General features: G+C 50.2%; 2 protein-coding genes across 2 annotated transcripts in view; one reads left to right on the top strand and one right to left on the bottom strand.

Annotated features, from left to right (window-relative positions):
- Positions 1–7240: 7240 nt before the first annotated feature.
- ASCL1 (achaete-scute family bHLH transcription factor 1) lies at positions 7241–7891 on the bottom strand (the record flags this gene model as incomplete). Its single annotated transcript, XM_080349692.1, has 1 exon — positions 7241–7891. One exon carries the CDS (start codon positions 7889–7891, stop codon positions 7241–7243), a length of 651 nt encoding a protein of 216 aa, XP_080205818.1.
- Positions 7892–16835: 8944 nt separating this feature from the next.
- Positions 16836–20246, top strand: part of PAH (phenylalanine hydroxylase) — a gene marked incomplete at its 3' end in the record, with an annotated part of 41027 nt that continues 37616 nt past the window's right edge. The window contains exon 1 of the mRNA XM_080363761.1: positions 16836–16955. Within this exon, the coding sequence (XP_080219887.1) occupies positions 16914–16955 (42 nt within the window). The 5' untranslated portion in view covers positions 16836–16913. The remainder of the gene's footprint in view (positions 16956–20246) is intronic.

Below are 20246 nucleotides of genomic sequence, written 5' to 3'. Positions count from 1 at the left end.
CTGGGGGGAGGGAGGAGGACCCCATCCCAAAATGGGAACACATGCTCTTTCTGTGACCTGCTCCTGTGAAATTGAACCAAACAAATTTGGGCTCCACTTCAGAAGACAATCACCACCCCTATCACAAAAGCCTGGGGATGGATTTAGGGTTCTTTGTCAATTTTACCTTTCTTTGCCCAGTGCTATGGGGAACCTCCATCAGGAGTTTATAAAAGCAGAAAACAAGAAAGCAACATGTTGCTGCAAATTAAGAGTGACCAGCAGAAAAACTGGGCAGCTTGACTGCTGCAGTTCTTTACAGGGTCTAAGAGAGGCCTGAAATACACAGCCTGGTGGGTGACATTTTCAGAGGAATTTTGCTCCCAGGCAGCTTCCAGGTAATATACACATCAACATACAGATGTTTGCTCTGATGTTTTAGAGGAAGAAAAGCTCTTCTGTGAAAAACACATAACTGTCCCTTTCTGGACTGGTAGGTGAAGAGCACAAACCCGATTGAATCCTGTTCACAGTAGGATGAAGGGAAACACAGATTGTCTGACCCCCAAAAAGACAAGCCAGACTATTAATATGCACTGGGTCTTCACACAGCACTTTCCACAAGAACAGAGTCTGGAGCGGTGACCCCTTAGTCTTGCCAGCTTCCTCACCTTCTCCCAATGAGGTGTATCTCTAGACACCTGTGAGGAACTACTCATGGTCTGTGTTTAAAATTCATGGATATCAGACTAAAATAAATTGAGACAGGGACAAATCATACCCAGCAATGAATCTAGATAGCTTCAGTCCAAGGTCAATGCCCTGTCACTAAAAGCAGCTGTCCCTTAGTTACCCTTCCCTGCATTTTTACCCAACCTCTCCCTTTTGCACCTAGTATAGTAAGCACCATGTATCTGGGTAAAGAGAGAAAATGGATCTCATGAAACTTCTCCCCTTTCCTGCTGATTGCCTGTGTTTGCGCAGGACAAAAGTGTCAGAGCCAATGAAAGTACCAGCTCTCAGGGGGGCTGTTCCTTTGCTTACATCCTTCTGGAGACACATCTGGCTCCAAAGCCACAGGAAATGCCTGTCTCCTCTGAAGGGAGGAAGCAAGCACCATATTGCCTGAATGCATTGTACTGCTCCAGAGTGTGTGTGGGATGGAGGACTGGGGCTGCTGTCCCTGAGGACTATGGGCAAAGTCTGACTTGTCTTATTTTCACGTCATCTGAGATGTGGTTGCTGTGTTCCTTTACTGGTGTAACCCCCTAGAACACCTGAGATGAGGTTTGGAGATACTCCTCCTTTTTCTTCAGTCACCCCATATTTTGTGGTAATTCTATTTTTGAAACCCACACACAAATATTACAACACACAGCAGTACTCTTCTCCACTCATCTCCCTGACTTCACTCAACAAAAGGCTGGCCATAAAAGCTGCAGAGTACTGATGTGGTCCTTATCAGATATCAGCATATCACAGAATCACAGAATGGTTAGGTTTGGAAGGGACCTATGGAGATCACCTACTCCAACCCACCTGCTAGAGCAGGTTCACCCAGAGTAGACTGCACATATATGTATATTTGCAATGGTATAATACAACAAAAGCAACAAGGGCAAACAAAAAGGCATTCAAGTGGTGGTCTGAGGTTTTGCTTACAGTAAGAAAAGGAGCAGAGCTCTCTTGTAATTTAGATGCTCAGGAAAAATCCATGCAGTGGCCAGGAAAGTCAAAGCATAGATGTTCACTTACAGGCAGTGCAAGGGAGGCTTTGGTTTGGTGTCCTTAACAGTAGGTATTTCCCTAGGGGAAAGGACTCGAGCATGTGTGTCTGGGTGGTTAAACCTGTACATTTGAGGGAGCACAAAGCAAAAGGTGTCAACAGATCTGGCATGCTGCTGTTTGACCAGGCACCTCATTTGTGCTTTGAAGGACTGGTGCAGGAAAGGGCTGAAGCTGCAGAGAGACAGTGTGAGTGCGTGTGATGGTCCCGAGAGAAAATGCAATTTTGGATAATGAAATGGAGGGAGAAATATCAAGAGCGAATATCCAGCTGCAGATCCTTTCCCCTTCTTTTTCCAGCTTTTGGATGAACTGCAAAGCCGAGGAGGACTGTTAACATCCTGGGACTATCCATTTGTCTCTCTCTCTACTTCTCCATCTCTAAATCCCCCTCCCTCTCCCCTCTCGCAGCTCCAGAGGGTGGAGGTGCGATTCGCTATGCCAGTTTTTTATTTCCAGCACGCTTGACAGGCTGGGCGAGGAAGGCGTTAATGTTTTCTGACAGGCCCCCTCTAATTGTTGGAGCTTTTCTTCTCTGCCTTTTCTGTGAAATTCTGACTTAGGCGAGCAGCATAACAAAATGCTCTGGCATTGAAATGTGCGCTTGCACTACACTGGGCTCGGGGAAACAGCATTATTCATGAAGATTTTCAGCTGTTTTTGTCTTTTAACTAACCTTTGAGTTTGATCAGAGGATAGCCGGGCTCCCTTTCTCAAAAGGCGGTCTTGGCAACCCGACAATGGAGCCAAACTGTTTTCCCTGTTAAAGAGATAACTATGCCGTTGAGTTGGTACATGGGGGAAATTAATCTTCAGGCGCATACAAATGATAGCTTTACCTCGGTTTGCAATCGCCTGCATGGGATTATTAATAGGACAGGGGTAAGGAGCAGGAGAAATTCAGTCTGGGGCAGGGAACTTTAAAAAGAAAAAAAATCCCAAACCCATCATCCCTTTTGATTGCATAAAGCCTGCGATTGATTCCTCACCACTTGCCTTTTGCAGCAGGAATTAGCCCTGCATTGTGCGGGCTGACACGCTAAAAGCGAGCTCGCTTAGGAGCAAGAAGTTGCTGTGCGCTGGAACGGACCGGGGTGGCGGCCGAGGGCGGGGGACCGATTCTCCCTGCTCCCCTTTCCAAGAGGCGAGGAGGGGGGAGACACAGAATCCCCCCTACACTTCAAGGCGAGCTAATCCCTGAATGCGCTGAGTTATACGCGCTGCATTATGGAGCGGCGAGCAGCGGCGAGCCAGGGAGTCCTCCTGGCCGTGGCCGCTCTTTGGGCAGGTGCCCGCGCTCCTCGCGTGCTGTCTGCCTGCCGGCCGCCCCTACCCGCGCCCCGGACAGGGGGACGCGCAGCGCGGACGCGGAGCGGGGCGGGCGGCAGCTGCGGCGGGCGCACGGCCCCCGCCCCCCGCCCCGAGCCCGCCGGGTCCCCGCCGCGCCGCCGCCGGCGGAATAAAAGCTGAGGCGGGACACGCGCGGGGGCAGCGCTGCCCGCTGCCTGCCCGGCCCCCATAGCCCCCACACTTGGTGCCCCTGGGAGCCCGCACACAAAAGGCAGGACTTGCACCGCGGGGAGGAGGGGGAGGGAAAAAAAGGGGGAAACAAACAAACAAACTTTTTTTTTTTTTTTTTTTAATCCAGAAAGAGGAAAAGGAGGGGAAAAAGTTTTTAAAAAGGAGGAAAGTGCCCCAGCCTCCCCAAAGCCCCGTGCTTGCGGGGCTGGGTGCGGGTCGAAGCCTCTCCCCGAGGGGAGGGTGGGAGAGGCGGGCTGGAGGGCAAAGGGAGGGTCTGCAGGGTGCTTGCGCCCCTTTCCCAAAGCAGGGCCGGGGGTGCCTCCCCCTCCGCTCTTACCTGAGCACCCTCAGCGCGGGGGCGGGGCAGTGCGCGGAGGCTCCGCGGGGCCGGCGCTGGTCCCGGCCGCAGAAAAAAAGATTGGGCAGCGGAGGGGCCCGTGGGGAGGGGGCAGTGGCAGAAGCAGGGAGGGGAAGGCCCACGCCGCGGGAAGGCTCCCCCTGGCTCCCCCCTGGCTCCGCAGGCGCGGACCTCAGCGGGTCGCCGCGCACGTCGGGGGGCGGGGAGGCAGCGCAGCCCACCTCCGCGGCCTAACGGCGGGGCTCTCGTCGTACTTCTCCGTCGCTGCCCGAGAGTCTTCATTTGCGGGGCAGGGCGGGAGCGACGGACTCAGGAACAGGCATTTTTTTTATCGGGACACTTTCCCAGCATTACGAGAAATAAATACACAGGTAAAGAAATTGATAAAGCCGTGGCCCAGCAACCTCCATCTGCATCGCTCCCCCTCTCCGCGCCCCCCCAGCCCTGAGTAGCTCTAAAACTTATACTGCGCCCAAAGAAGTCCCTGATTTATGGAGTTTACTAATGCTAACTGAATACTGTCTGTCAGGCAGCGCTGAAAGGCTCTCCGCACTAATACAAGAAAAGGCTTTGTGTTGCTAAGCGATTAGAGCAGATGTAATGAGATTTACCCCAATCCTGCTTTGCCCTTTCCCTATCTTCAGTAAAATTGTGTGTGTGTGTGTTTTCTTTCTTCCTTTCTTTAGGGAGGGGGCTGAGGGGAAAAGGGAGGGAGGAGGTGGTGAATTTCTGAGCCTGCCTTATACATTGTAGCGAACAACAGCGTAACTTTGCCTTTAGTTTAATGAGTCTGGATATTTACTATTCAGAAGTGAGCAAAAAAGAACACCTGTCTACACAAGGAAGAGAAATTTCGCCTTTGTAACAGAATGAAACATTATCCTAATGTTATATTCATAGCTATAAATTAGTCGCTACACTCTCTTTGCATACCTTATCTGTACATTTGCAAAAGTGGGTAAATAAAAAAGGAGATGCTGTAAAGAGAGAGCGGATGGAGGCATATAACGGTTATTATTTTCATAACTAAACATTAGTTCCACGAGCGGTTAAAACAATGAGTGTTTGTGCTGAAGTAATGAGGGATTTCGTGACCCCAGCGTGTCCCATCCCCGTCCCTCGTCCCTTCCCCCCTCGATTAAATCACATATTGATCATTTCAGGGCGTGGGGGAGGAGGCGAAGAGGCAAAAATACAGCAATACAGAAAGGACTATACGTTGATATGCACATGAATATATGTCCACATATGCATATACGTGTGTGCATGTATATAGGTACACATATACACACACACACACACACACACACAGAGAAAACTCCAGGGTCCTCTACCAAAGTTTTTCTCTCCTGTTTTTTTAAAATAGCGCATCCCTCAGTACTCATCTCGGAGCGGGATAGATTTTTTTTAACTCTGTACGATACGCTGTCTCTCCCCGGTCTTTGTTGTTTTGGGGTTTGGTGGGGTTTTTTTTTTGTAAGATGCATTTTGCGCTTTGCTTTCCGCTTGACTTGGTGCACGCAAACTGAATTTGCAAGTGATGCAGGAGCCAGGCGAAAAGGAGAAGGCGAATTCTGATCACGTCCTTGCTAACTGACAACAAGCAGGCTAGCCAAAAAAAAAAAAAATCGTAGCGGGGGGGGAAGAGTCCAATTTCTTTTTGAGTCTTGGTAATTGGGTACTTTTACAGGCAGATCACGCTATTTGGGTAGAATAACAAGCTTAGAAAGACCAGTGTCTCTAAGCTGCCACCCATTTCTAGCACTTTATTTATTTAATTTTATCTCCCTTCGTCTCTCGCTTCCCGTCTTCCCCTGACGGTTTTATGTACCCAGCCACTGTCTTTGCAGAGGCCACACAGTAGCCCGTGTTTTCGGTGGCGGCGCCTGTGCCTTCCCCCGGGTTTTTCTGCCCGGTTGGGTCAGGGCCGCGGAGGACAGTGTCACACCGCCGAAATGCGGGATGGAGCGCCCTCTTTTTTAGAACTTGGGCTTTGGGAGGAATTCTTTAATGTGCAGTGATTTCAGGAAGGACAATGCAATCATTAATCATCCCCTCGCCTTTTGATTTGGATACACATTCGCAACACAGAAGGGCAAGAAAACAATGGTGATACCGCTAGATCTTTGCATATTTATATAGAGATAAAGATATATATGTTACATCCATCAGATACAAGCACTTCATATGCAGCTTATCTCAGGCATGACAGCATTTAACATTTTGTCCTTACATTCATCGTTGTCAATGGCAGAAAGAAAAAAAATTGCATGCAGTGGGCAGCCGATCATTTTAATTAAAAAGGAAGTTTTATTACGAAACTAATTTGTATAAAACAAGGTTATACAGGACCTTTGTACGTTTGTAATAAAACAGTAAGAAAAGGCAGTGGCATGGGCTTTGTTTGTTTGTTTGCTTGTGTATTTTTTTTCAAAAGGCAGCATATAAAAAACAAATGGCTACCATTTGCGTTTGGGCAATAGCTGCATAAACTTTGTTCACTTTGAACATTGTTTAATAACATTATTAATACATTAACAAAGTTTCTATAAAGTAAGACACGTTGGTGCTAAAGTACATCTGGAGGAAATCCAAGTCCTTTACAAAACCACATACAAAAATGGCAGTTGTAAGGTAACGCCGACTACAAGTCTAAACATGAAGAGGTAATAACCATTACATATTAAAAAAAGTATCAAGATATACACATTTTAAACCATTTGTACAAAACCTCTATAAATCTCTCTCTCTTATGTACAAAAATAGCTTAATATATCCCCAAAGGGGTTAGGATAGATACAAATAGATTTTCTTATAATAAAAAAATTCACAAAAAAAGATTGGAAGCATTCTATGATGGAAACGAGAGGAAAAGCTCGGAGCGAGGGGAGGGAGAAACGCGGGGAGCAGGGTAGACGGAGTTCCAGGGTCGTCTTTGAGTAGAGCATAGCTTCATTTCAACATCTCCACAAACATCGGGCGACTAACTTTGTCCACAGAGTGATAAACACGAGTCTCTGAAGCGCCGCAGCGGCGAGGCCGGGGTGCGGAGGGGTTGCCTTTCTGCTGAGGAGGAGGAAGAGCTCCTCCGCCCGGCCGGGGCCGCCGTGGCTCCCCCGTGGGACATCCACTCCGCAGGCGCGCAGTCTGTGGCGGCGCGACGGAGCGCAAAGGCCGGCCGAGCTCCGGGGCTGGGAACGGCCGCCCCGACCGCCCCCGCGGCGCGCAGCGCTGTGCCCGCCCGCCGAGAGACGTGCCCGCACCGCCCTCCGACGGCGGGGAAGAGGGAAATGCAACAGGTTCTTTTTCTGTGTGGATGTTTGTCTTGTCTTTCAGTGTGACATATATACTTCTGTGGGTTTTTTTTCCCCCTTTTGCAACTGTCCTGTAACAATAAAAGAAAGAGGAGATCAGAGCCGCGCCAGAACTAGCGCAGCGCCGGGCTGCCGGAGCCGCTCGTAAGTACCGCGGGACGGGAGCACCCCGGCGGCTGCACCCCCGCGCCGCTCCGTGACCCCCCACCCTTGGCCTCCCTCGGCCCACGGCGCCCCGGCCCTCCGTAGACGCGCACCCACCTGCCGCGGGGGCCGCCGGCGCTCAGAACCAGCTGGTGAAGTCGAGAAGCTCCTGCTCCTCGGGACTGAGCGGGTCGTAGGAGCCCTCGTCGGAGGAGTAGGAGGAGACGGGGGAGCCCGCCATGGAGTTCATGTCGTGGGAGTAGCTGGGCGAGATGGTGGGTGAGAGGACGCCGGCCTGGAAGGCGGCGCTGACGGCGTCGTGCTCGTCGAGCAGCTGCTGCAGGGCGCGGATGTACTCGACGGCGGAGCGGAGCGTCTCCACTTTGCTCATCTTCTTGTTGGCGGCGCCGTTGGGGACGTGCTCCCGCAGGGTGGCGAAGCCCAGGTTCACCAGCTTCACCCGGTTGCGCTCCCGCTCGTTGCGCCGCGCCACGGCCGCCGGCTGCTGCTGCGGCAGGCTGTACCCGAAGCCGCTGAAGTTGAGCCGCCGCTTGCAGCGCATCAGCTCAGGCGAGGCCGAGCGCTGCCGCTTGGCGGCCCGCGGTGCCGAGGGCTTGCCGGCCGGCGAGGGCTGCCCGCCCGCCGGGCTTAGCTGCTGCGGCGGCGCCCCCGGCGGCGGCCCCGGCGGGGCGGCGGCGGCGGCCACCGCCGCGGCGAAGAAGCACGCTGGCTGCAGGAAGGGCGGCTGCCCGGCGCCGCTGGCCATTCTGGCGGGGCTGCCGCTGGCCATGGGCGCAGGGGCGTCCTGTGAGGCGGGGGCGCCCGAGCGGCGGCCGAACCCGGTCCCCCCACCACCAAAAAGAAATTTAAAAGGAGGAAAAAAGAATTGGCGGCGTTCGCTTCAAAAAAATGAGATAGGCGATGGAGAGCGGGGAGAAAGGGGCAGCGGCGACCAAAGGGAGCGGGCGGCGGAGACGGGCGGGCGGGCGGGCGGCCGGGGATGGCGGGAGGCTCTGCCCGCCCCCCTCCCTCTCGCCCTCCGTGCGGCGGCCGCGGGGAGGCTCGTGGCGCTCGCGTGTGCGCCGACTGCTTTGCAAAGCCCCTTTTGCAAAAAAGTGGCTGGGGATTGTGTCTCTTATAAGGGGCGGACGGGGCTCGCCCGCCCCCCCTTCCTACACACACACACACAAACACACACACGCACACGCACTCTCCCCCCGCCGCCCCCCCGCGCTCACACTCACACACTCTCTGCACCTTGCGCCTTCCACGCTCCCCAGCTTTGCCGGCCCCGGAGCGCCGCCGTCTTTTCAGCGCCGTGGGCGGAGGGGGGGGGGGGGGGGACGCGCACACACACACACGCGCGCCCCCCCCGCGGCCCCCGGCGCACACGCGCTGGCCGCCGCGCGGCCCCGCCTTCCCCCGCCCCCCTCCGCCGCCCCCCGGTGCCCGCTCCCCCGCCCCCGCCCCGCCGCCCCCACCCCTCGCGGGTTTGTTGTTGCAAGTGCGTGCGCCCGGCGCGTGCCGCGCTCCCGGCCCTGAGCAAACACCCGCGCCGGGGCGCCGCGCGGGGCGGGCGGCGGCGGGCGCGCCCCGGCGGGGCGGGAGGCGGCGCGCGTGGGCCGCCGCGGAGAGGGGGCTGAGGGGGGGCAGTGGCGGCTCCGGGGGAGCGAGGTGGGGATGCAGGCGGAAGGGAAAGAGGGGAGCCCTGCCCGGGAACGGGGGTGCCTAAGCGGCGTTTGCTGCCATGTCCTCCCGCTCTCCGCGGAGGTGGCGTGCGCGCCGGAACGCTGCTGCGGGAGGGATAACGGCGAGGGGGGGAGGAGGTGGCTCGCGGGGCGCAGGCAGGTGTGGACAGCCCCGGGAGGTGCGGGGTGTCCTCTGCGGCGCGTGCCGCCGGGGCGCTCGCGGGCTGGGGGTGACCTTAGCGGCACCTGCCAGGGTTTGGAGGGAAGAAGCGGCGGCGCGGCGGGCACGGCACGGCGGGTCCCGCGGCCGGTGCGTGCCCGCGGGAAAAGCGCCCGTGACAGCGCCGTGACGCGGCCCGTGCATGTGCACAGGCAGTCGCGAACTGAAACTTCCCGTGTGCGGAACCGCGAAAAGGCGGGTTTGTCCTTGTCCCTGGGAACCACAGGGATGCCCGCTGCCGCTTCCTTCGCTCATCAAGTGCTGCGAGTCTGAGTTTCTCGAGTGTCCGCGACCTGCTGCCGGGGGGCTGCTCCCTTCACAGCGGCTGGAGCCGCGTGTGCTCGGCCTGATGGCTCCATTAGCTTGCGACGACGGCGGGGGAACCGGTGCGGGTGTTCCGAGGAGCACTGCTGAGAGCCTCAGGAGAAGCCGCCTTGAGTTACCCCTTTGAAATGCTGCGTTCCAAGGGGCGAGCCTCTCTGGAGAATTAATAAACCCCTCTTGGGTGCGTCCAAAGTGGACGGTTACTTGGAAGGGCAGAGTGCCACGGTACTGCCACTGACACGGGGGGAAGCGGTTTGTCTCAGAGGGCATTATAAAGTGTGGGTGTGCTAAGCAGAGCAAGCAGATGTGGGGTCAGCTCTCTCTTCGCTGACAGAGCCCATTTCCCAGGTGATGCATCCTCTTACTGGTCCTGGGGAATCCACAGAGCCCCTGCTTCCTCCCATAACACCCTACAAAGTGGGAGCGAGTCATCACCTTTCCAAGCAGGTGGTGGCATCTGCTTGTAATTAGGGGAGTCAGGACAGATCCAAGCAATACAGGGGAAATTATCCCTGCTGCCAGGTGAAATCACCCTTGTGACTTAGGACCAAATGTGGAAAAACGGTGCTGAGAACCTGAGGCTGGCATGACTTGGTGATCACACTGACCCTTGGGGCTGCATGGGTCTGAGCAGCCTGGAAAACTTGGCGAGGTTTAGCACTGGGGGATGCTAGTGGCCCTGCTCTTGGCACAAGCAGCAGTGAGGACCCCAGCTTGACCCCTCCGTGCCCTCCTGACTTTCACATATCCACGGATCTGTGCAAGCTTTAAAACATTTTCTGCCTTCAGCTCCAGCCCATCTCCACCACACTTTGTGCCTTTCCACTCTGAAAACTGAGATGTGTGCTAAGCCCCTAAAAAAGGCAGAGCCATGGTATGACAGTCTTGCCATGGAGTGAGTTTATGGCTGTAAAAGGTCCTGCAAGTGGCTTTCATCCCTCATGCTCACACCAGCCCTAAAGCATGGAGGGAGTGAATCTGTGAAGTCTGTGTTCAGGTTTCAGTAGAAACGAGCGCAAAAATAAGTCCTGCTCTGCTGTGGTCCTCAATTACAGCAGCCTGGAGCTATAGAGATCACTTCTTCTCATCTGCTGCTCGATGCCTGACCCTGGCTGGACGTGTGAGTTTAAACAGTGAAAAGCACAATGTCATTCAACAAAACTTTAATGTGCACCTGCTGTATAGTCTTTTAATAATTTTTAACATGGTAGCTTTCAATACACCTGCATGATGAAAAAGGTGAAGTAGTTGTGGTCTAACCTCTATCATATTTATTTCAGGGCCCTCTTCACTGGTCACTGAGTTTTTTTCTGATTTTTAACCTACTGTCTTATTGCATGTGAAAGGTATTAAATGATTTTATTCTCTTTTGGGCAGGACAGCCAGACCTAAGCAGGATAAAACACTCATTTTTATTTTCTGTATAGGCGCTTTCCCTCTTCAGGTCCAAGTCTTCTGGATGGTTTGTTCAACATCCCTTGTCTGACATCAGAATCCTCTGCACTGGAAATAGTTGTTGCATCATTAGCTCTGCATTGTGATGTCACATCACTGGAGTGAGAGAACAGTAATGAACCAGCGCCGTGATTCACATCCCAGTGCTTAGGGAAGTGACAACAGAAATATCAAATAATTGCAGCCTTGTAAAATATATATGTACGTAAACAGAGTAATTCTGTAGCAACTCACTACCAGAACTGGCATGGAAACACCACTTAGGGAAATTCCTGCCCTTTTCCCTCAAAATGGCAGAGTGAGACTGGAATGTCTGGGTCCCTCTTTCTTCAGTCTCAAAGGGCTCTTAAAAAGGCAAAAGACGCCAGTCCCAGAGGTCACTGAGTGTAACTCCCATGTAATTTTGCCTCTGTGGCCCTGTCCGCTCTCAGGTCCCCTGGCTCCGGGGCCTGGGGGGGTGAAGGGGGAGGGCAGAACCTTTTCTTCCCTTTGCCCAGCACGTCCTTCACCATCCGCTGCCGCTGGGGAGAAAACTCAGCCCTCGTGTTGGCCCATCTTGCCAGCTCCCCTGTCCTCTCCCTGCACAGAGTGAGGGGTCTGGGGCTTTCAGATTTACGAATAATGAATATTGTTTCAAGGTCCCCCACCTCCACCCACTCACATGCACAGTCCTGCACCTGCACTTTGAAATTCTTAATTCTAACATAATGATAAATAGCCCTTGCCCTTTTCATTGGGCTTCCTCCCCACCTCCTTTTTCTTTGAGTTGTTTTTTTTTTTTTAATCTTGAACCGTTATTTTTTTATAGTGGCTTTTTTGTGTACCTAAATTGTAGCCACACTCATGAGGTCTTTTGAAGTCCTTGCTTTTCTTTTTTCCTTTTTTTTTTTTTTCTTTTTCCTTAAAAACCCCAACAACAAACAAACAAACAAAACCCCCAAACGAAACAACTTTGGTATGCTTTTTTTCTTTTTTTTTAATGCCCTTTTCTTTTTTAAAGGCCATTTACGTTATGATTAAATGCCGTCTTAGAAAAGCAGAACGAAAGTCGTTAATCTATATGGATCTTCAAAGAATCGATACATTCGGGAGTTCTGTAGGATTTGTTACACTCCATTTTGTTACAGTAGGCAGCTCGTCTGGATTTGGGCACATGTGTTTCCCTCCCCTCACCCTCCCCCTCCCCTTTCCAGCTTCCCCCCCAAGAGTGAAAATAAAGTAAAAGGTCTTTCATGGTAAACAAAACCAGCTTATTCTCCACATAGAACACATGAATAGCTGGAAAAAAAAACTTACAATAAATGGTGCATTTTTTTCTCTGCTGGGTATAGCATTCAAGATCAGTCCAGTATTCAAGAAGCAGTCCATTTTTTGCTCAGCAAGAGAGTTTAGAAAAGAAGCGTGGGGTCTATTCAAGGATCTTTTCCCCCTTCACAATTGCCGGGCTTTATGAAACCTATCTTCCATGCCTTGTCAGAGTATTTCTGGGGACCAATTAGTGCTTTGTTGCAAGGCTTCTTTGCTGAATCTTTGAGCAGCAAGAAAAAGCTCTCTTGAGTCTCCCCTTATTTTGACTATTTCAGTCATTACTCAGTGTAATAATTAATATGACAACTGGACGCTGAAGTTTGTATAGAAACACCTCGGCTGCAGGAGAGAGCGTGCAGTGGGTGGTAACAAGCTACAGATCAGACCGAGAAGCCACACACACAAGGAAGAAAAAAAGAAAAAAAAAAGAAGGGGAGAGAGAATAATGAATGAAAAGAAAAAGAATAAAGATAAATAAATAGTTGGAGCAACCTGAAGAAACATAATACGGACTTGTGAGGAAAAAAAAGGCAATTAGGAGAGAGGGGAGGGCGACCTCAGAGAGATAAACTTATTTTGAAACAGTTTCTATGTGAATATAATTTTCAAAACTTTGCTACTTTCAGAAGGCAGGAAAGTTATTTTTCCCTGACGACTAGTTCCTTCAAGTAATTTTCAGGTAGCATCTGCCTACACTTTTGCATACTCAATGAACTTTAAAGTCTCTTCCTAAGCATCCCTTCAAAGAAAGAAGGACTTTGAGCATTAAACCGTGTTCGTGAGTAATTGTTGCCTATCCTGCCCAGAGTGAGGGAGACTAGTTCTTGGGATAGTGAGTTGTACGAGTTTTCTTAGCGTTGTATCGTCTACAAGAGGAATAAAGCCCATGCCCCAAATGAAGAATTAAAAACGACGTTTGACCAGGGACACTGCTGAATTCTTCTCGAAGGGCGTTTTGGGATGAACACTCCTCACTTTGCAGACATTTCTTGGGCTGCCAATTAGGGCATAATAAATAATTAGAGGTTTTAAGCATATTAGATACAGCTCATGCTAATGAGCTACATCAGGTCTTGTGCTAACCTGAAGTGACAGTTTGCATATAGGGCTGCAAAAAAACGAAAAAAAAAAAAGGAAAAAAAAAAGAAAAGCAGCAGCCGCGGCAGTCGCCCTCCCCCCGGCCCCAGCCCCGGCCCCAGCCCCGGCCCCAGCCCCGGCCCCAGCCCCGGCCCGCTCGCCCCTTCGCTGCTCCCGCGGCTCCCACCGCGCTGCGCGGCTCCCCCGGCCCTCCGCGCCCGCGGAGTGGGGCCCTTCGCCCGTCGGCCCCGCCGTGTGGCCCCATTGTGGGGCCACGCGTCTGGCGTCCATCAGAGCCCCAGGGGATAAATCACACCGGGCTGCCCCCCACCTTCCCCCATCCCCACTTTTTTTGAGAGCTAAAGTTTGGAGGTTTCCCGGCGCCTCCGCAGCGGTAGTCCCCTGGCAGGGGGGGGTGGGAGGGGGGTCTGGGTGATGCCTACCACAGCCTGGGAGGTGGAGCCCCCCAAGCGGGGGGCTGGCGGCAGGGACAACCGGGTGTCGTCGTCGCCCACACCCGCCCCTGCGCCTCTGGGCGCTGCCGTGAGGACACAGTGCCACCTCCCGGCAACGCCGCGCTCCGGTGAGAAGCAGACGGGGAAATTCATTTGGGGAGGGGACGGTGTGCGGCAAAAAGCATTTAAGCGACGGACTGCAGGAGGTATCGGGAAACACGGCTCTGCAAGGACAGGGGATGTGGTTGCGCGATTTTGCAACCACGATGTAGACCGGAGTGTGAGGAAGGGCAGACTGGCCAACATGTTATGAAGAGCCGCAGCAGCCGGAGACCTCTAGTAAATGCAATAAGAGGGACTCCCCCCTGCCATACAGACACACACAAACCCCTTGAGATACTCACTCAGTCCCCATCTGGAAAAATTTTCAGGAGCTTCCGGTTTCACTAGAAAAGCCCCCTTCCATTGCTCACTGCTGCCTCAAATTGACTGGGACCTCTTGAAGCAGCAGGGCAGGCAGAAAGCTGCAGGCCAAGGATAGTCCCAGTGTCCGTGCATGGGAAGGGACATCCCTGCCCAAACCAGAAAACACACAGCTCTGAGGAAGCTGCCACTCTGTAAGTACTGGCTACAGGCAGAGACAGGAAAGAGCAGTCTGAAAAGCAGCCAAAGTCCGTGGCCATTTGAACTTGCATCATGCCGACCAGGGGAACCAGCCAACCTGGAGTGCAAAGAGCTCTCTTAGTAGTGCCTGAGCAGCATAGCCAGGAATGGATGCGTGTTGTGCACATGTGTGTACTCCAAGAAGGTGTGCATTTCTGAGGGCAAAAAGTTGTTTTTAGATGGAGGCAATGTAGGACATCAGTGCATCTTTGCATATGGTCGAAAGGCATAGGGTTGCACAGTGCTGCAGAAGGAGCTCAGAGCAGGACTAATGGACCCGAAGTTCAGATGCGCACCCAGAGCACAGGGAACCGGACACATGGGGCAACTTGAAACACAAGTAGTAAATCTCAGTTAGCGATGTCACTGCAGGGGAATGAACTTGTACACTGAACTAGTACTTCAAAGAAGACAGGGAAGGTCAGACAGTTTGGACTCTGAAATGGTCCAAGGTAACCAGCAGTGATGCAATTGTGTGTTTATACTGTAATGGCACTGGAGACACATATGTATGCAGTTTCACACTGTCCCCCCACCACCAACTGCCCACCCGCTCCCCAACCACACACCCTCTTTGCTCCAGGACAAGAGAATTTGGAAATTCCTCCTGGCAAAGAGGACATTTGCTTCCCTCAGCCAGTGCCTTGTGCTACCAGGCAACCTCTGACAGTCTGAGCTGATTAAACAGGGAACTGGTGGCAGTACAGTGGTGATATTGTTATGGTTATGTAGCAATAAGAGTAAGACATAAGATTGCAATATAAACAGATAAAACTGGCAACAGGAAGAGTCAGAATAGATAATTATGAGGATTTGGCATGAGCGGTATTTTGCGTACCAAATATTTCAGTTTGCTTTGACATTACTGTGAGGGTAGAGTGAACAGAGGTTGTAATACATAAGTAAAGGGATGGAAGAAAGGAAATAAAAGGACTAAATGCATGTAAAAGCTACAGAGAAGAAAAAAAGAGGCTAGTAGTGGATTTATTGGCTGAGGAGTTAAAATATATTAGATTTTGTACTGCTGGCAATTACCAAGGTTAACCTCCCTTTTTCTTACTGCTTCATCTCTCCTTGCCTCCACCTGCTGCTATGGTGTTAGTAGACCTCAGTGTTTTATGCATGCATCACACTTGGCTGCCTACTTTGACCTGCCAGCCCATACCACAGGCTTGTTGGTCACTTCAGAAAGTAACTTTCTACCCCTGTGTATAGCCACAAGATGCACAGACAAGCAGCTCTTCTGAAAAAGGTATTCATGCCAAAATACTGAGTTACTTCAAATGCACATTATCAGGTAGATAATTTCAGTGGGCTGGATTCTGATTCCATGATCATAGAGTTCAGCAGGGGTTTGAACTGAGATCCCTGAAAATGGCTCCACCCAGTTTTCCTACTGCGAAACTGATTCTGTTTAGCAGCTATTGGATTTTTTGAGTACAGCTGATTCATGGTAAGTCTTTGTTAGCATTTACCAATCTTGGTCTGCTGCGGTGCCTGCATTAGAGCTTCCCTGAAAGCTCACAGAGTTTATCTCCATTCACAAAAACATGACAAGATCACCTGCCTTGACATAGTTTGTCAGTACAGACTTCATCATTCCAAATAATAAATCAGATACTTGATCAGGTTTTTTTTTTTTAAATCTGCCCTCTGGTATTGGGCTACAGCTTTCCATTATTCCCTCAACCCATTGGGTGACTCTAAACCAAATCTGGGCTCTTTTATACCAAGCATTTACCAACATTTTCTGAAATCATTTATGCCTCCAACTCTCTTCCTCTTGTAGTTCTCCACAATGGACACTATATAGAAGCACACAAAGATCTGCAGTTCTTCTGAATTATCCTGTCCTGCCCTCTAGCTCTGGTGTGCTCTTCCCTGCTCTTTTTCTTCCTTTATCTTCTTCACTTCCTCTGTGTCCACACTCATATCCCACTGTGAGGTTCATGCAGGTAACTCCTGTCTCATGCTTCCTTTGCACAGGCTGTTTCTCTCCAATGTCTGTTATGTGGAGTGGTGTTTCCCGCCCTCTGACCTCTTGGATGCAGCCCAGGAGGTCCTACTAAAGGACAAATCCCCCAGCTGCAGCTCTATGGCCCTCCCCGGCTCATGTTTGGCATCCAAAGAGCAGATCCTGGAGAACATCTGATCTCTGGTCACGTGGAGTGAGCCTCAATAGGAAACACACCTGAGGCAGAACACACATGGGGCAGTGGGAATGGATGGGGGGAAGGATGAACTGAAGATGATGTGTTGATGTGCAAAAATTAAAACAGCAGCTGATGTTGATCAGGAGGAGGAAGGCTGTTAATTCAAAGCATGCTGCTTGTCCACGTTGGTTGAAGATAGAAACAATATGCTGGAGTGCCACTGTGCTCTGGGGTGGGCCTCGCTTGTCCATGCGCAGGGAGTGGGTGGAAGAGGCATGTGGGGAGAACGCCCCCTTGGCACTGTGTCCAGGGGAGGGAGCTGGAGAAGGGAGGGAAAGGGGATGGCTTTGCCTGGCTTGCTCCACTTTAAATACCTTTGCACAGAGCTCTGGCTACTGTCACAAGATCAGAAGGCTTCACCTGGAGTGGCAAAGGGATCTCCCTGAATAGGCATCGCTGCCTCTGCAATATGGACATGCAGCACTGCAAAATGAATGGTGACCCTTTCCAGGTAAGTGATGGGGTCTGCATGCCCACTCTTCACAGAAGGGGCTGTAGCTGCGTCCCTCCTGCCCACTTCCCCCATGCTTGCAAATCTTATTCCCCGCTCTCTGAGAAGCAGTATGACCTGAGATGGGAGGAAACAACTTGACTGTCTTGATGCTTTGCCATGCCTGTTTGCCACCGTTCTCCCTTTTGGCAGCTGAAGTACTTGTCTGTTTTTACTTGTGCTCACAAAACTGCACTGAGAACAAAAAAGAACACTGCAGCAGTATCCTTCCGGATATGACAAATAGAAGAAGAAGCAGAAAAGACCAACAGCTAATTAGAGGTCTTAAACATGTGTGAGGAAATGTAAGTTGTCTTCTTCTGTTAAAGAAAAACAGCTCTTCTAGTGGAGCTATTTGTTAAATTTTGTGACTTTGATATCACCCTTTTTAGTATCTACCTATTTACTTTGAACCCTTTGCTTTCAAAAAATCAGGAAAGTCCTGAAGCCCCCACCTTTCGATTACAGGCACTATAGTTACTGCAGGGGCAAGTGATGTAACCTGAGGCCAGCATGGTTAATTATTAGGACAAAATTCCTTGTGCATGTATCCTATGCAATGCCACTGAAGCTAGAAAAAAGCTGTAGAAGGTAGTCAAAAAGGGGCTTTAGTTTCTACAAGCCTTTTTAAGAGTGGAGCAGCCAAGGAAGCCTTGTGTGCTGATGCTGAAATACCACAACCACTCTCTATGGTTTCACCGTGCTACTTTTCCAAGTCCCGCTTGGTCCCAATGAGATCTGTGGCAGCTCAGCATCTAAGTGCCTTAAAAAATCTGACTTGGAAACTAGTTCAACTTTCAGAAGTAACTCAGAAATCTTATTGCCTTTGAGATACTTTTCCCCATTTTTTTTCCTACTATTTTGTATATCCAGTAACTCTGGAATTTACAACACAGAAGTGGGATTTTTTTTCTCACTGAAACAGCAAGCACAACTTCCTCTGGCTTTAACAGTGTTGGAATTCACTCTGAAGGGCTTTATCTAACCAGCTCAAAAATGGATTAGAAGGTGGACAGGTCTGTGTTATTGACCTCCAGTAGTGCCACATGTGCCAGGAAGGCAATATCAATCCATGTAAGAAGTGGTTAACTAAAAATACAGATTTGCATTGCACTCAGATTAAACCTGTCCTTGCATCTACACATCACCTATCTGTGAGACTGTTCAGGAATGGATGTTCATGTTGATCCACTGTTTCTTGTTTTACTTTTGGAAAAAAAAAATGCCAGAAGAAAATGAGTACTTAATTTGTTCCACACTACATTTATAAATCACATATACAGGTCACATAGGCAGTGTTTCAATGACAATGAAATTATTGTTCAATTCTTAATCATAATCACAGTAGTAACAGAACAGTAGAACTGTCCCAAAGTTGCAATTCCTCTCAATATAAGAGGTTGAAAACCAATAAATTAGAATCAGAATGGAAAATGGATAAACTGTGATCAACACTTAAAACTATATATATGAGTAGTAAAAAAAGCTCAACAACAAATGTGAGTGCATGTGTGTCTGTTGATGTATATAAACCCCAGTCGATATGTTGATGTACATTGTCTCCAGTGTATTGATTTATATCACTTCCATATATATTGATAAGAACTGGGTACCAGCAAAACAAACATTTTTCTCTTCTTTCCTCTTGCAATGAAAGCTGTTGTCTCTGTGGGTATGAACTAACTTTTGTCAAGTGAAATGTGTGCACATGCAGATGTGCAAGAAGTTAAGCAAGTATCACCCTGTTTGCAGGATTAGTGCCTACTCCTTACTGCGACGGGTCTTACTTTTAAGCAGTAACATAAATCAATTTACAAGATTGGAAAAATGAGTGAAGGCAGCTTGAAAGTGGCTGATCTCAACACATCAAGGCTAGTGACAAATTAGAGTCCATCTGAGTTGGAAATAATGTTTTTAGGTGTTTTTGGATTATTTTATGGTATAAAGACATCAATTAACATCAGAATTACCTTGCAGGGCTTGAACCTTGCATTGTATCCCAGGCAGCTGTCCAAACAACAACTTCTTTGTCATAGAGTCATAGAATGTCGTGAGTTGGAAGGGACACACAGGGATCATTGAGTCCAACTCCTGTCCCTGCGCAGGACAACCCCACAGTTCACACCATGTGTCTGAGGGCTTGTCCAGTCTCTTCTTGAACACTGTCAGGCTTGGGGCCGTGACACCTCCCTGGGGAGCCTGTTCCAGTGCTCCAGCACCCTCTGGGTGAAGAACCTTTTCCTAATGTCCAACCTGAACCTCCCCTGGCACATCTTCCTGACATTCCCTTGGGTTCTGTCATTGGCCACTAAAGAGAAGAGTTCGGTGTCTGCCCCTCCTCCTCCCCTTGTGAGGAATCTGTAGCTGCCATGAGGTCTCCTCTTAGTCTCCTCTTCTCCAGGCTGAACAAATCAAGTGACTGTCACACAGATTCAAGTCAACCTGCCATAGAAGTTAGTCCTTGAGGCATCTTTTGTCAAGAGTATTTTAAATGCAGAAACACATGGCTTTTAAAACAGTTCCAGTGAAGACCATGAAAACCAAATTCTTGGTCCATTGGGCAGACACTGGTGGAACACAGCTCTGTCCTTAAGATCAGTTTTGGTTGCAGTGGGGGAAAACAGAATGTCAAAGCCATGCAGGGATGGCATTTCAGATGATGGTTTGGGTTACACTAACTCACGTAAGATTTCCTGATGACTGACATTTTGGTTTGCCTTTTGACAGACTCCTGTCATTGTTTCCCCTTGTGTTGCTTCAGGTGTGAATGAGTTTCATTAGCCAGCTGCCACACCACTCCTGACTGCTTTTCCTCTTGGATCCCACCAGCTAAGAGCTGGGATGACTCCCTGGCTGGGTGAGGAACCAGGAAACACAGAGATGCTGCTTGAAGTGTCACAGTTCAGCAGGTGACAAACTTCCCTCTGGTGCATAAAACCAGTATTTCTAATACAGTTACAATAGAGACTCCCCATAAAGATGGAAAACACTTGGATAAATTTTGCAACCTCTGGAAATAAAGTCAGGTAGAAAAATGTGTTGCCAGTCTCTTGCAAAGAATTCTCAGGTTAGCAGCAACCTCAGAGACACCTTGAAGAATTGGCAATTATTTACTTTACAAAATAAAGCAGATCCTTAAAACGCTGTTTCAGAAAATTTAGTCCCACCAAGAGCTTTGTGGCTTCAGGGGCAGCTGGATTTAATTATTAATCCTTCAGCTACAAAGACTGCCTTTGCTATTTCTGAGGACAA

The sequence above is a fragment of the Nesoenas mayeri genome (assembly GCF_963082525.1).
Source record: "Nesoenas mayeri genome assembly, chromosome: 1".
Taxonomy (NCBI): Eukaryota; Metazoa; Chordata; class Aves; order Columbiformes; family Columbidae; genus Nesoenas; species Nesoenas mayeri.
This window is presented reverse-complemented; position numbering and strand designations above follow the sequence as displayed.